This window comes from Mauremys reevesii, linkage group 9 (genome assembly GCF_016161935.1).
Source record: "Mauremys reevesii isolate NIE-2019 linkage group 9, ASM1616193v1, whole genome shotgun sequence".
Classification (NCBI taxonomy): domain Eukaryota; kingdom Metazoa; phylum Chordata; order Testudines; family Geoemydidae; genus Mauremys; species Mauremys reevesii.
In genome coordinates, this window is record NC_052631.1 from 23,369,284 (window position 1) to 23,383,643 (window position 14,360).

Here is a 14,360-nt window from a genome sequence, read left to right on the forward strand (position 1 = left end):
TTATTCAATATATTGAGTATGTTTAAACATTTAACATGGTCTTCACAACACATCAAAATGTTTCTCTCTCCCTTATTCTACCAAGCAAGTCCTGTTAATTTTTTCCACAGGAGAAAGATCTACCATATTGCCCTTTAGGAATTCTTACCTGAACAGTTGTAACTTTTTATATGCAACTTCCTTCTCTTCTTGGAAGCATCTCAAGGCCTCATTCAGATTTTGTAGTTCATTTTGTTTGTCTTTCAACTGCACAGTTAGGTTATTTATTCTACAAATATAAATAAAAGAGTTATATAGTGTTACTATTTGCACAACTAAAAATCCACAGATTCTACTTCTTGCAGTAGTTTTGAGTGTCAATTTTTTAATGCTAGAAATTATACTCTTTAGGACTAGAGACATGGTATGCTTAAATGGAATATCTCCAGCTGCTGAATGTTCTTCCTCTTACTGTTCAGCAGAACTTAAGTCTACTGACTTTTAAGGCAGGGGGCATTTGCTTGACTATGGATTATTTCTGTATTACTGTTATGATTAGCTATAACTATATAGAGAGATGAATTATATGTCCTGCCCATTGTGGGCAAGAGATGTAATCAGTTAAAAGTTCGCCTGAGCATTAATTGTAGTCTGCAAATATGGCGATTGCAACAGAAATTCAAACAAACAGTGGCAATCAACCTGTGTAGATCACAAATTAAAAAATCACTGTCTTTGTAAGACTCAATCTTTATTAAACAGCAATACACAGATTAACAATTCTTACAAGGGACATGACAGTAAGCAGCACTCTCTGAAGTGAGGATCTCACAGCTGCATGTAAGTCCAGCTGTCATTATGGAAAGTGTCTCTGGGGTGGAGTGCAAGGGGTACTGGCACCGTTTTCCACAGCAGGGGCAATCAAAGCTGAAATCACACTACTGAAGGTAACCGAAGATGCAAGGGTGCATCTCCTGCATGAATGCAGCTTCAGATCTGGTCCGTATGCTGCTTGCCTGTGTGCTGCTTTGGTTCCTCCAGAAGTAATAGCTGATTGGCACGGCAAAGTTTCCTACAATGGAGGAAGAAATATAGCAGCTCTGTCAAGGAACCTTCAGCTGAGGATTGTAGAGTATCTGCAGGAAAGTTTCCTAGAGATCCTATGGAGGATTCCTGGGAGATCTAGGTGTGCATTAACAAACTTTTCCCCAGGGCCCCCACTGAATAGCTGCACAGGGGAATGCAAAGCAGATGCAAACAGCACCTGCTATTGTTAATCTCCATCCCTTCTCCCACGTGCACCATGTAACAAAATAAAGGACAGCCCTCCCTCATGTAATCACACACTATCAAAGAAAAATGAGCAGATACCAGGGCTCCCCTTTTCTGCTTCAGAAATGCCAGAGCCAGACTGCTGGGACTATCTAGACTCCTCTGGAGTCAAAAAGACGTCCTGGCTCGCCATACCACCGGACGAGCCTGCCGCCTGTCCACATCCTCCTCCAACTTGATCTTCTCATCCACCACTTTACCCTCCACTGTCCACTGCCTCCTGTCCCCCCAAAGCTCTCATGGGGCTCTTGGTGGTGGAGGTGGAGTCGCTGGTGAGGATAGAAGCAGCATGTTTTTTGGTGCCACACCAGAGCAATGGTTGGCATCTCTTGCCTCAACTCCTTTATCTTACCATGGCACAGCTGCGTGTCGCTTTTGTGCCCCTGCTCATGGCACGGATGACAAATCTGCTCGTAGGTGTCAAAGTTTCTACAGCTGGATTGGAGCTGCGACTGCACATCCTCCTCTCCCCATAAACCCAACACATTCAGCAACTCCAGAGTACTCCATGCTCGAGCCCATTTGCTGCAGAAGATGCAATGTGAGCTGTAATGTAACGAGCATGGTCAGCTGTGAAGATGCAATGTGAGCTGGGCAGGCTGAGCAAACAGGAAGTGAAATTTCAAAAATTCCGGGGCTTTAAAGGGACGGGGCGCATGCCTGTGTACCTGGCTGCAGTGCAGCGGAGTCTAAACTGCTTACTAGGATGGTCATGATGGGCGTTGTGAGACACCTCCTGGAGGCCACTTAGGGAGACATAAGCAAGCATAGTGTCTACACTGATACTGCATCGCTCTTTGTCGCAAAAACCTTTATGCCGCTTGTTGAGGTGGTTTTATGATGTCAGCTTAGCAGGAAAGTTAAATTAGTGAGCAGAGCATTGGTGTGCATACTCCTCAGGAGCGCCGCCAGCTTTTTTGGCGCCCTACATGGCAGAAGGTCCCGCCCCCTAAATGGTGCCCCCGACAGAGGCGGCAGACGGTCCCGCCCCCAAAATACCGACAACGACCGGGGCGACCGCCGCCCCCCAAATGTTAGTGCCCTAGGCAACCGCCTAGGTTGCCTAATGGTTTGCGCTGGCCCTGATACTCCTCCACTGTTGTGTCAAAGAAACCTAACTTTGTCAACAAAACTGTGTAGTGTAGACCAGGTTTAAAAGAGCTCATGTGCGGGTGGGAGATATAGCGTTAACCTTGTCTAGCTACATCGTGATAAACATCACTGCCTGTGCCTTGTTGCTGCTAGGATTTTATAGTGAGATAATTAACACGAGTTAGTTATTTCGCTGTAAAAACCAATACCTTTTTTGGCAACGAAGATACATCTGAAACAGAATAAGAAAAACCCAAAGAAAAGCCTTGAAGTGCTCCCCAAATATCATGAACAAAATTTGAGATTAGAGTGGGCAAAAGTGGCAGAGATAAAGGGAGGAAATGACAAATGAAATAAATAATACCAAAGTGGAGAGGGGAAAATAAGGAAAAAACCCAAACAACAAGCTGGAACTGTGTCAAACACAAGGGTTCAACATCTCTCCCCCACTATGAGCTCCTATGCCTATACCCTGGGGAGGACAAGGAATAGCTGCCTCTGTGGCAACAACCACCATCTTAGCACTCCAGAACCTTCCAGGATCCACAAGGGAGGATCCTTAGCTTCATTTTGCATCTAGATAGGTCTAAAAAAAGACTGATTTTTATAAGATCAGAACCAACTTACTTGTTAAATATATTTTTTTCAAGATGTTCAGTCTCTTTTACTAACAACTCAGAATAAATATTAATACTCCTTCCTCTACATTACATTCTTTAGTCCTTATATATTCAGTACTGCACAGAATTTGAATACTGCTAATACTGTTAAAATCAAACCTTTTAATGTTGCCACAGAAGGTATAATGATATTTATTCAAAATGAAATCATGGCATTATTAACTTGTGTAAGGTCCACCGAAGGCCAAAATAATGAGCAGACATAGTAAGTTGCTTAGGAGAGCAGCACACTCAAAATCAGGTGCTTAAAAAGTTAAAATCACAAAGGCAATTAAATTAATAAAGAAACCAACCACATTCCCCTCACTCCAAAGTAAACTCTCAAAGAATAATTTTACTGATTTTGACTCCTCCTCCCTAGTACAATGTAGAAAAACAATTATACTTACAATGCCATTTAAACTTTGTCTTTCTCTGTGTGTCACATATTTATTTCCTCCCCTACACAGCACTAGACAAGCAGATTTTTCTGTCTTCCAAAGCTATGTCTGTGCTACAAGTGCTGTTGCAGTGCTGCAGCTATGCCACTGTAGTGTAGACAATTGCTACAGTGACAGAAGCTGTAGTAAATGAAATCCACCCTCTGCTGTAGTAAATCTACCCGCTCAAGAGGTGGTAGGTAAGTCAACGGAGGAATTCTTCTGTCAATCTAATGGTGTCTATACCAAGGCTTAGGTCAGCTTAACTACATTGCTCAGAATGTGAATTTTTCACAGCCCAAGTGACGAAGCTAGGTCTAACTAAGTTTCAGGTATAGACCAGGCCTGAATTGTATCTTTTGGACACACCCCTTTGTGTGACATAACATTCCCCAGGACATGTTAATCACTGACTATAATCTGAGCTGCAAATAGTCTGAGTTTTGTCCCTCTCCAGCTCAAAGGTGAGAGGCAGCAATGTGACAGCTGTAGCCAAGATAATGCTGCAATATGTTGAGAGAGTGTGCCCAAATAAATGTGTTAGTCTCTAAGGTGCCACAAGGACTCCTCATGGTTTTTGCTGATACAGACTAACATGGCTGCCATACTGAAACCTGTGTAAGAAAGGGGAATTTTCTTTGCAAGTGCTTGGCATGCAAATAGCAATGAGGTCACAGTGGGATGAGCCCCTCACTCTTGTGTTTCTGTGAGAAGAGGCCAGAGCCAATATTTTTTAATTTAAAAAAAATCATGAAAAGCAAGGGCTTTGACAGAAATATATAAATCAGCAGTGACTCTTCAGAGCCCATCAGTCTCATAAGCTGAAGAAGTGAACAAATTCAAAAAAGCTTTGCAAGTCACTTTTAAGGCAAGAGGAATCTTCCACTACTAGCTGTGAAGTGATTCCAAGCCTGATATGAAGCCTCCAGGCCAAAATAGTTCAAGCCACTCCATCACAGACAGTGGCTGGTGAGACATAGCGAGCTGATCAGTGGCATATTGTGAGGTCTCATTTCCCCTCTCACCTCTCTCTGGCCACAATGGATATGAACTTCACCACACTAGCAGTGAAGAAGAAAATGAAAAGAATCAGGACAAATTCTAGCCTGATGTGCCATTTAACTGAAGTCAATGAGGATGCATTGTGTAACTGTGGGTAGCACTAGGCCCTTATACATTTTAAATGCTATAATCGTCTCGTGATCAAGTGCCACCCTTGAATTGTATCTAAATTGTAAGGGAGTAATCAGAGCACGGAAAAGGCCACTGGACCTGGAACTGGGGATTTTAACGTATTTACACTTGCACACCTTAATCTAGGGCTTTTGTTTTCATTATGAAGCTCTTGCATGAAAATAAATTCTGATATGGAGTTTAGCAGAGTCCAGGCAGGAGTGTGAGTAAGAAAGACTGTGTGTATAACAAGTACCAAAATATTGAAAATCATCAATTTCCCTGCTTGCAAGATAAGATATTTCTATACTCATCATCCAGGATGGAGAAAAGATTCAAATGCACCCATATAAATTAATGTTATTGTTATGCTGGGAGTTGGGTGAAACTTCAATGAAACTGGTTGGTGTAACAGCCACCCTTCATTCACAATAAAGCTGGAGAGCTTTGACTAGGAGCAGGATATACATTTTAGCAAAGAAACAGCTCCCATCCACATAGACTTTTTGTCTCCCGAATCTCAGCTGGAAATGTTTTCTAAGAGAGGGACTGACACTATAAAAATGCCCCAAGGTACTCCTCCTTCTCACTCTTGCTCTGTTCATCAATTCACTGCACCAGAAAGAACAAAGGAAGCAGACATTCAACAGAAGAATGGTGTCTGGTCTAAGAAGTTTGGCCAGTAAAACTCCTGAGAGCATGTGGTGAGAAAAACTTTACTTTGAATTTAAACACAGTTTGTTAAATTAGGTATTAGTTATGTTTCATCTTAATTTTTCTTGTAACCATTTATGACTTTTATGCCTCATTACTTGTATTTACTTAAAACCTATCTTTTTGTAGTTAATACACTTGTTTTATTCTTTTATCTAGACCAGTGTGTTTGAATTGAAGTGTTTGGGGAAAACTCCATTTGGGATAGCAAGATTTGTGCATATCATTTCTACTGATAAAAACATATATTTCTGCAGGGGAATCTGGGACTGGGAGTGTGTTGGGGTCACCCTTCAGTATAATTCAGGCTGGTAAAAGCCTGGGTGTGACTGGCAGGCCACAAGTGCACACAGACATATCTGGGAGCGACTTACATGCTAGAGGCTGTTTGCAGGCAGTCCAGGAGTGGAGGCAACCACAGCAAAGCAGCATAAAGGACACCCCATGTTAGAGGGCAGGGGTGACACAGCTACTTGTGCACTGGTTACCTAAATTAATGGGGGGGTTACCTAAATTAATACAGCAATACAGGGACTGATTTTTTCTTGTACAAGAACAATTCAATCTCCCTGGACATTCAATGACAGACCTAAAAGTGGCAATTCTTCAACAAAAAACCTTCAAAAACAGACTCCAAAGAGAAACTGCAGAACTGGAATTAATTTGCAAACTGGACACCATCAAATTAGGCCTGAATAAAGATTGGGAGTGGATGGGTCATTACACAAAGTAAAACCTAACCATGCTAATTTCCCCTCCTACTGTTACTCTCACCTTCTTGTCACCTGTTGGAAATGGGCCATCCTGATTATCACTACAAACGTTTTTTTGGTTTTGGATTTTTTTGGTTTTTATCCCCTGCTGATAATAGCCCACCGTAATTTCCCTCTGCTGATACTCAAACCTTCTTGTCAACTGTTTGAAATGAGCCACCTTGATTACACTGAACTCATTAGCACTACAAAAGTGATTTTCCCTCCCTTGGTATTCATCCCTTCTTGTCAACTGTTGAGAATAGGCCATTTCCACCTTAATTGAATTGGCTTGTTAGCACTGACCCCCCACTTGGTAAAGCAACTCCTATCTTTCCATGTGCTGTGTATTTATACCTGCCTACTGTATTTTCCACTCCATGCATCTGATGAAGTGGGTTTTAGCCCATGGAAGTTTATGCCCAAATAAATTTATTAATCTCCAAGGTGCCACAAGGACTCCTTGTTGTTTCTGCACCAGAAAGAATTCAGTATTTATTAATTTTTATACAGGAAAGATAGGGAGAAACCAGAGCAGGACGAGAACGCTAATCTATTAAAAAAGGAAACATGAAGCTCACTGCCTCTGCTCTCCAGGGTGTGAATAATATCGGCATCTGCTCAGTTTATTTCAGATTGAAAAGGAGATTACATTCTTTGACACACTTTAGTTCAGTACCCAGGTGACAGGGAGGACTTTTATATATTTTATTTATCTTTCAATGAAATGTATTGCTCATGAAAAGAGCTATACTAACTATGCTGGAAACTAAGGTTTATTTACTCAGAGACAGTTTCAACACAGCCTGCAACTGTGGAAATCTCCCCTCACTGCCCTGGAAATGTGCACAGATACCTGCTAAGCATGTTTTGCTGGATATTTAGCTTGACTTGTTAACACCAGCAAGTAGCTTTCCCTTAAAAATCCTATTTCTGTTTAGCTTTAAATGTTCTTTTCCAACAAATGCCCTTTGAATTTATAATCTATTCTGTATGGCTACTGATTCCATCTCTAGGTTTCAGTAAAGCTATCAGTTTTAGCTGAATGCCCACAGGACCATCCTTTGCAAGTATCTCTCATTTAGACAATTATTTTTGTTGCCTATACAAGCCTGTGAAAAATGATATTTCTTACTGACCTGCAGTGAAGTCATACACTGGGCTGGTGTTATTAGAACTAGAAGAGGGAGTCTGTCAATTACTGGCCAGACTTGTTCAATTTTGAGGAGGCTCTATCCTGCATACCCTCAATCACACAAAAGTTCCACTGAAGTTTCCTATTTTGCTTGAATAAGGATGGCACAATGAGGTCTTACATGGTATCTCAAAGAATGTAAACATTGTTATTTTGCATCTTCCTGGTTATGAAATAAGAAATCATAACCCAGAATAATCTCCACACCAACTAATTATGATGCCACAAGCAAATGATTACAATTCAAGGAAGGAATAAGCAATAGAAATAAAAATAGATGAACTATAAAGAAATTAAAGATGCTTTTTTACCACTAATGTCCTAATAAACATGGGGGAGGGCGGGCGGGAAACAGACTGAATAACATTTTATCTATTTTTCCATGAGATGACAGTAGGTCTTTAAAATTCTATATCCTCAGTAAATCATAAATATTCAGACAAATGGCAAGCAACAAATCTTTCACTCTTAATCTTACATGCTGTGTGTAACTGGTGCAACTATAAAAGCAGCTTCACAAATATCTATTGTTACAAGTTTCTTAAAAAAGAGAAAACTAAGAGTAATTTAAGACTGTGGTTTTGCTGTACTCAGTCATGTGACTCGAGTCAAGAGGGTGTGCTATACAGAGAGTAATAACCAGTTCAATTACATCTAATTCAGGGGTTTTCAAATTCCATTGCATTGCGACCCCCTTCTGACAAAGAAAAATTACTACATAATCCCAGGAAAGGGGGACTGAAGCCTGAGTCTGCCTGAGTCCCATCCCCACAGCATGAGGGTCCTGACCCACAGTTTGAGAACCGCTGATCTAAATCTTGCTTGTGCTCTGACTTGAAGCTCTTCATAAACAAAGAACACTTCTTTAGCCAAAAAAATAATAATAATTGAAAAATGTATCTACAAGAAATTGTATTTGCACAGAAAATATTAAAAGGGCAGAAGGGTACAAGAGACATGAGAACAGCACAGTTGCTCATGATGCCCCTTATCCCTTGGCCTCTGTAGTAGTAGGATCATGAGACACTAACAAAAAATGTTTCTTTTTTTATAAGATTGATGAGGTGAGAGAGACAGTCTCATCTTGAGGAAGTGAGGGAAGATGAGAACTGAAGAAACCGACACCCTTAGAAGATTCTAACACTGTTTAAAAATATGTAAGGCTGGTCCTGCTAAAAGGTCTGAATTTACAGTCCTCTCTCATGCAAAACTCAGGCTGATTTCAAGGGGATTTTTGCCTAACTAAGGGATGCAAGACTGGGCCCATATAATATGAAATAAATTTATGTATCATTTAAAAATCCTCAAAGCTTTTTTCAGATGTCTATTATGTCCATTACTTTACAGAAAAAAAAGTAACAGACACTCAAAAGATTTCTACTTGTAAATTATTAAATCAAAGTTAAAAAACAAATACAAAATAGTCAAATAAATATACTCAGGCTTAGAGCAAAGGAATTCACACACAAATGATGAATTTAATTTAATCTTTGTTCAGTCATCTACTCCTGTTACCATCCTTTCCCACAGGTTTGCAAATGTAAATCAAATGTTGCCGCATAGTAGGATTCAACTGTGCTAGCATACAATGCTGTTATTTTTATCAGCAATGAAAATCTCATTATTTCATGTAAAGTTCAAATTCATTGTTTTTTCCCTCTTTCATTTCCATGCAGTGAGTAATTTTGTTCTGCATATGGAGTATATTATTTTTAATATGTGTCTCCATATTAAAAAGCAAAACAGTAAAAGAAAACAAGACATGTTACCATGTGTACATTCTAAAAAGTTTAGTAAAAAAAAAGTACATAAAATTTGTTACAAGTCCTCAGGGTCTATGTGACATACCCAGTTAACCACTTGGGACATGGATTTAAATCAGTTCAGATCGCAAATGAAATGAGTCTGATGGTCTCAACATAGCTGCTAGTCTACACACAAAATTCCATGCAATTACAGTTTGCAGTTTCCATTTATGGGAGCCATGACAGGGTATCTATCATAAGTCACTGCTGAGGTACAGTAGCAGAATGGTTTGGGAAATGGGTATACCTACCTGCATTACTGTGTTTGCATAGTGTCTACCACAAAGGGGCCCCAATTCATGACTGGGGCCTGTAGAAACTACTGTCATTCAAATAATAAAACAATAATAATAAATAGATAATTTGATTTTTACAATCTGCATCTTCAATTTGAGAGACACATACTGGAGTTCTCATGCTGCCAGCACTAAAACATTCTTGGAATTTCTAAGTGTATATATGACAATTTCCTAACTCAAGAAGTGTTGCATCCAGCAGTTTTCAATAAATAATTCTGTTCTGTATTTGAGGAAAAAACAGATGATGTATTTATATCAGATGATGATGATGAAATATTTTCCACTCCAATAGTAGGGAGCCGGGATCGGCCGAACCTGCGGACACGGCAGGTAAACAAACCAGCCCGGACCACCAGGGGCTTTCCCTGAACAAGCGGCGGACCGACTTTGAGAAACACTGGTCTAGTCCAGTGCCTTGCACTCAAGGCAGGACTAAGTATTACCTAGACCATCCCTGACAGGTGTTTGTCTAACCTGCTCTTAAAAATCTCCAATGATGGAGATTCCACAACCTCTCTAGGCAATTTATTCGAGTGCTTAACCACTCTGACAGTTAAGAAGTTTTTCCTAATGTCCAATCTAAACCTCCCTTACTGCAATTTAAGCTTCTTGTCCTATCCTCAGAGGTTAAGAAGAGCAATTTTTCTCCCTCCTCCTTGTAACAACCTTTTATGTACTTGAAAACTTATTATGTTCTCCCTCAGTCTTCTCTTCTCCAGATTAAACAAACCCAATTTTTTCAATTTTCCCTCATAAGTCATGTTTTCTAGACCCTTAATCATTTTTGTTGCTCTTCTCTGGACTTTCTCCAATTTGTCCATATCTTTCCTGAAATGTGGTGCCCAGAACTGGACACAATACTCCAGCTGAGGCCAGCGGTGAGCTGGAGCCAGTTCGCAGCAGTTCGCGCGAACCAGCTGTTAAATTTTGAAGCAGTTTTAGAACTGGTTGTTAACCCGCTTCCCTGCGAGGAGGGGGCGCTGCAGCTTTGATGGGCTCTGGCTCTGGAGGAACTGATGTAATTCCTCCTCCGGCCACCGGGGGCGCTGCACTGCGGGAGCCATGTGGGCTGCCGCCTGGCCCTGGGCACAGGCCCTGTTGCTGCTGCTGCTCCCCTGACCCCAGCTCTGGGGCTCCCGCTGCTGCCTGGTGGGTCCCTGGCTGCTCTGCTGGGCCTGGGCTGCGTCCTGCTGCTCGGGCTGCTTCGAGCCGCTCTCCCCGTGAGTACCTGCACCCCCTGCTCATAGCCAGCCTGTCTCCAGCCAGCCCCTGCTGCACCCCGTGCCCTGCCTGCACCAGCCCCGCACCCCCTCCCCGCAGCCAGCCCCTGCCCCACCCCGTGCCCTGCCTGCAGCCAGCCCCACACCCCCGGCCCTGCCTGCACCAGCCCCGCACCCCCTGCCTGCGCCAGCCCCTGTCTCCAGCCAGCCCCTGCCACACCCCGTGCCCTGCCCGCAGCCAGCCCCTGCTGCATCCCGTGCCCGCAGCCAGCCCGTCTCCAGCCAGCCCCTGCCACACCCCCTGCCCTGCCCGCACCAGCCCCGCACCCCCTGCCCGCAGCCAGCCCATCTCCAGCCAGCCCCTGCCGCACCCTGTGCCCTGCCTGCACCAGCCCCGCACCCCCTGGCACCCCCTGCCCGCAGCCAGCCCTTGTCTCCAGCCAGCCCCTGCCGCACCCCCTGCCCACAGCCAGCCCCTGCCGCATCCCGTGCCCGCAGCCGGCCCCGCACCCCCTGCCTGCAGCCAGCCCCTGCCGCACCCCCTGCCCTTTCTCCAGCCAACCCCTGCCGCACCCCCCTGCGGCCCTGCCTGAAGCCAGCCAGCCCCACATCCCCCTGTCTCCAGCCAGCCCCGCATCCCCTACCCTGCCTGCAGCCAGCCCCTACCTCCAGCCAGCCCCGCACCCCCTTGCCTCCAGCCAACCCCGCACCTCCTTGCCTCCAGCCAACCCCGCACCCCCTTGCCTCCACCTAGCCCTGCCCCACGCCCGTCTGCAGCCGGCCCCACGTCCACTGGTGCCCTGCAGTTCCCAGGGCAGTAACCCTGCACATCTGCTTCAATGAGGGGGGACAGGGAGCAGCTGGGACCCACACATAAGCACACCCTAGGGTGACCAGACAGCAAGTGTGAAAAATCGGGACGGGGGTGGGGGGTAATAGGAGCCTATATAAGAAAAAGACCCAAAAATCGGAACTGTCCCTATAAAATCAGGACATCTGGTCACCCTAGCACACCCCCAGGGAGTGGCAGGGACCCACACATGTGAAACGGAGCTCATTCCTAGTTCAGGCCCATCTTTTTTAAAAACAACTTTAGGTGGGTTAACATACAGCCGTATTTTCCCGGACATATCAAGCTTTTTGGTTCTTAAATGGCCGTCCAGGAGGAATTATTAAATGTCAAAAAAAAAAAATTAATTCCTCCCAGGAAAATACGGATGTATGGTAACCTTATTGGTACAAAAAATACATGCTGGGGCACATCCCTTAAATCTGAACTTTTTATAGGGAACCGGTTGTTAAGATTTTGGCAGCTCATCACTCGTTGATGCCTAATCAGCGGGGAGTAGAGCGGAAGAATTACTTCTCGTAAATACTCCTGCTAATACATCCCGCTAATACATCCCAGAATGATGTTTGCTGTTTTTGCAACAGTGTTACACTGTTGACTCATATTTACCTTGTGATCCATTATGTCCCCCAGACCCCTTTCTGCAGTACTCCTTCCTAGGCAGTCATTTCCCATTTTGTATGTGTGCAACTGATTGTTCCTTCCTAAGTGGAGAATTTTGCATTTGTCCTTATTGAATTTCATCCTATTTACTTCAGACCATTTCTCCAGTTTGTTCAGATCATTTTGCATTTTAATCCTATCCTCCAAACCACTTGCAACCATCCCAGCTTGGTATCAGCCGCAAACTTTATAAGTGTACTCTCTGTGCCATTATCTAAATCATTGATGAAGATATTGAACAGAGCCAAACCCAGAACCAATCCCTGCGGGACCCCACTCGTTATGCCCTTCCAGCATGACTGTGAACCACTGATAACTACTCTCGGAACGATTTTCCAACCAGTTATGCACCCACCTTATAGTAACTCCATCTAGGTTGTATTTCCCTGGTTTCATGTTAGACTAAGAGTGTGCTTACAGAGCAAAATCTACATGGACTAGCCTACCCAAGCTAGCCTGAATCCACCTAGCACTTGTAACAATAGCAGGGAATATAAGGCAATGCGAGCTTCAAAGCAGGCTAGCAAGCCCAGTATGTACCCAGGTCTGTGCTGAAGCCTGCACTGCACTTCTTCACTGTTACTGTTATCCACACTAGATTCAACTTGCTAAGGTATAGCTTGGGCATGGCATTGTACAGACATACACTTAGTTATACCAAGGGACCAGACCAACTAAGATTGGATGACAAATATGCAGAATTTGGTGAATTTATGTATTGATCACTATGTGGCCATCTAACAGATCTCAATACAGGAGCCATGAGTACTGCATCCTGAGATTGTCATTGCAGACTAGACTTTGATGATTAATTGAAAGATAATATTTCTTGAAGTTACTTAGGAATTAATGCTTTAATGGTTATAAGGACTACCTGTCTGAATTAAAAGCACTATACTGGATCTTGTTAGGAAAAAGCTCCCAACTTTAAATAAAAATAAAAAAAACCTCAATCTGATTGGAGATAGTGGCTATCGGGAGGCCTACTTTAATGGATAAAAAGTATAATTATACCTCCTGCTGGGGTTCAATCTGAATAGTTGCGTACTGTCTCCCATCATTGATGGGGGGGTGGGGAGAATAAACTTGTTAATTTAGCCATAGTTAGCATGAGGGACCACAGAGACCTACAGAGCTCAATGGATCATTAACTCCTGGCACCAAAAGAGAATCTTGAGAACACAGTGCTCCCTTCTACATTCTTACATTTCAATAAACTGTGAAACTGAACATCTTTTCTTCACAACTAACATATGTTCATGCTGAACACAGGAGGAAGTCTGCACGGAGTGGGAGCTGCATGTGACATGTTAACAACTGGTGCCGACAATGAAAAGAATATTATGAAAAGCAGAGAAGTATTTGCAAGGGACTCTTCAGTGCAAACGGATATGTCCTGAAGCAGTACTAATGGTCAATAGCCCCTTCCTAATGTTATTAGTAAATATGATTGATTGTGCATTCTCTACATTATTTTCATTTCTACAGGTCTCTTTCACTTCCACATGCAGACTTATCTGCATCTATATGAAGAAGCGAACATTTAATTTGTTAATTGGGTGTAGAATATATACCTTGTACATTTCACAAAAACTGTGAAGCATATTTCTGAGAGACCTATTCACAAACTACTTCCAAATTATGCTTTTTCAGTGGTCTGTTTAACTTAATCCATAGTAGTCGGGCTAGATGATTTAGGAGATTGGTAATGTACTAGTATATGAAATCTTTCACTTCTGTGTTGCTGGTTCACATCTGACCCAGTCTGACAGTAAATTAAGGTAATATCTTGACAAATGTTCAGTGGTCTATGTGAGATGAGTTGGTGGTCTCCATCCATTGCTGTGTGGACTGATAATCAACTCACAATTGGCACGATTTGACACTCTTCTTTGCAGTCTTGACGGAGGTAAAAAAATGTAGTGGGCCCAGAAACTGAATAACCTTCCTTCCAGACATGAACCTCCAGAATGGGATTACAATACAATGGTGGGATTGTCAAGAGAAAACTGCATTGCCACTACCTGTTTGCAACCTGTTCTGCAGAAGAACAAAGGCCTTCACAGTCTAAGCATCTTTCACCAGCAGTAAATTCAATTTGAAAAATAGCCTGATTTTCTTCCCTCACCAGTATAAATTAGGAGTAACTCCACTGAAGTCAATGGAGTTATACCATAGTAGGAATGG

General features: G+C 43.0%; 1 protein-coding gene across 3 annotated transcripts in view; it reads right to left on the minus strand.

Moving 5' to 3' along the window:
- The window catches only part of LEKR1 (leucine, glutamate and lysine rich 1), a 128,224-nt gene that overhangs the window by 87,120 nt on the left and 26,744 nt on the right, over positions 1-14,360 (minus strand). For all 3 annotated transcript variants that reach the window (XM_039488816.1, XM_039488815.1, XM_039488817.1), the window contains one exon: positions 149-268. In XM_039488816.1, coding sequence (XP_039344750.1) covers positions 149-268 — 120 coding nt within the window. The remainder of the gene's footprint in view (positions 1-148; positions 269-14,360) is intronic.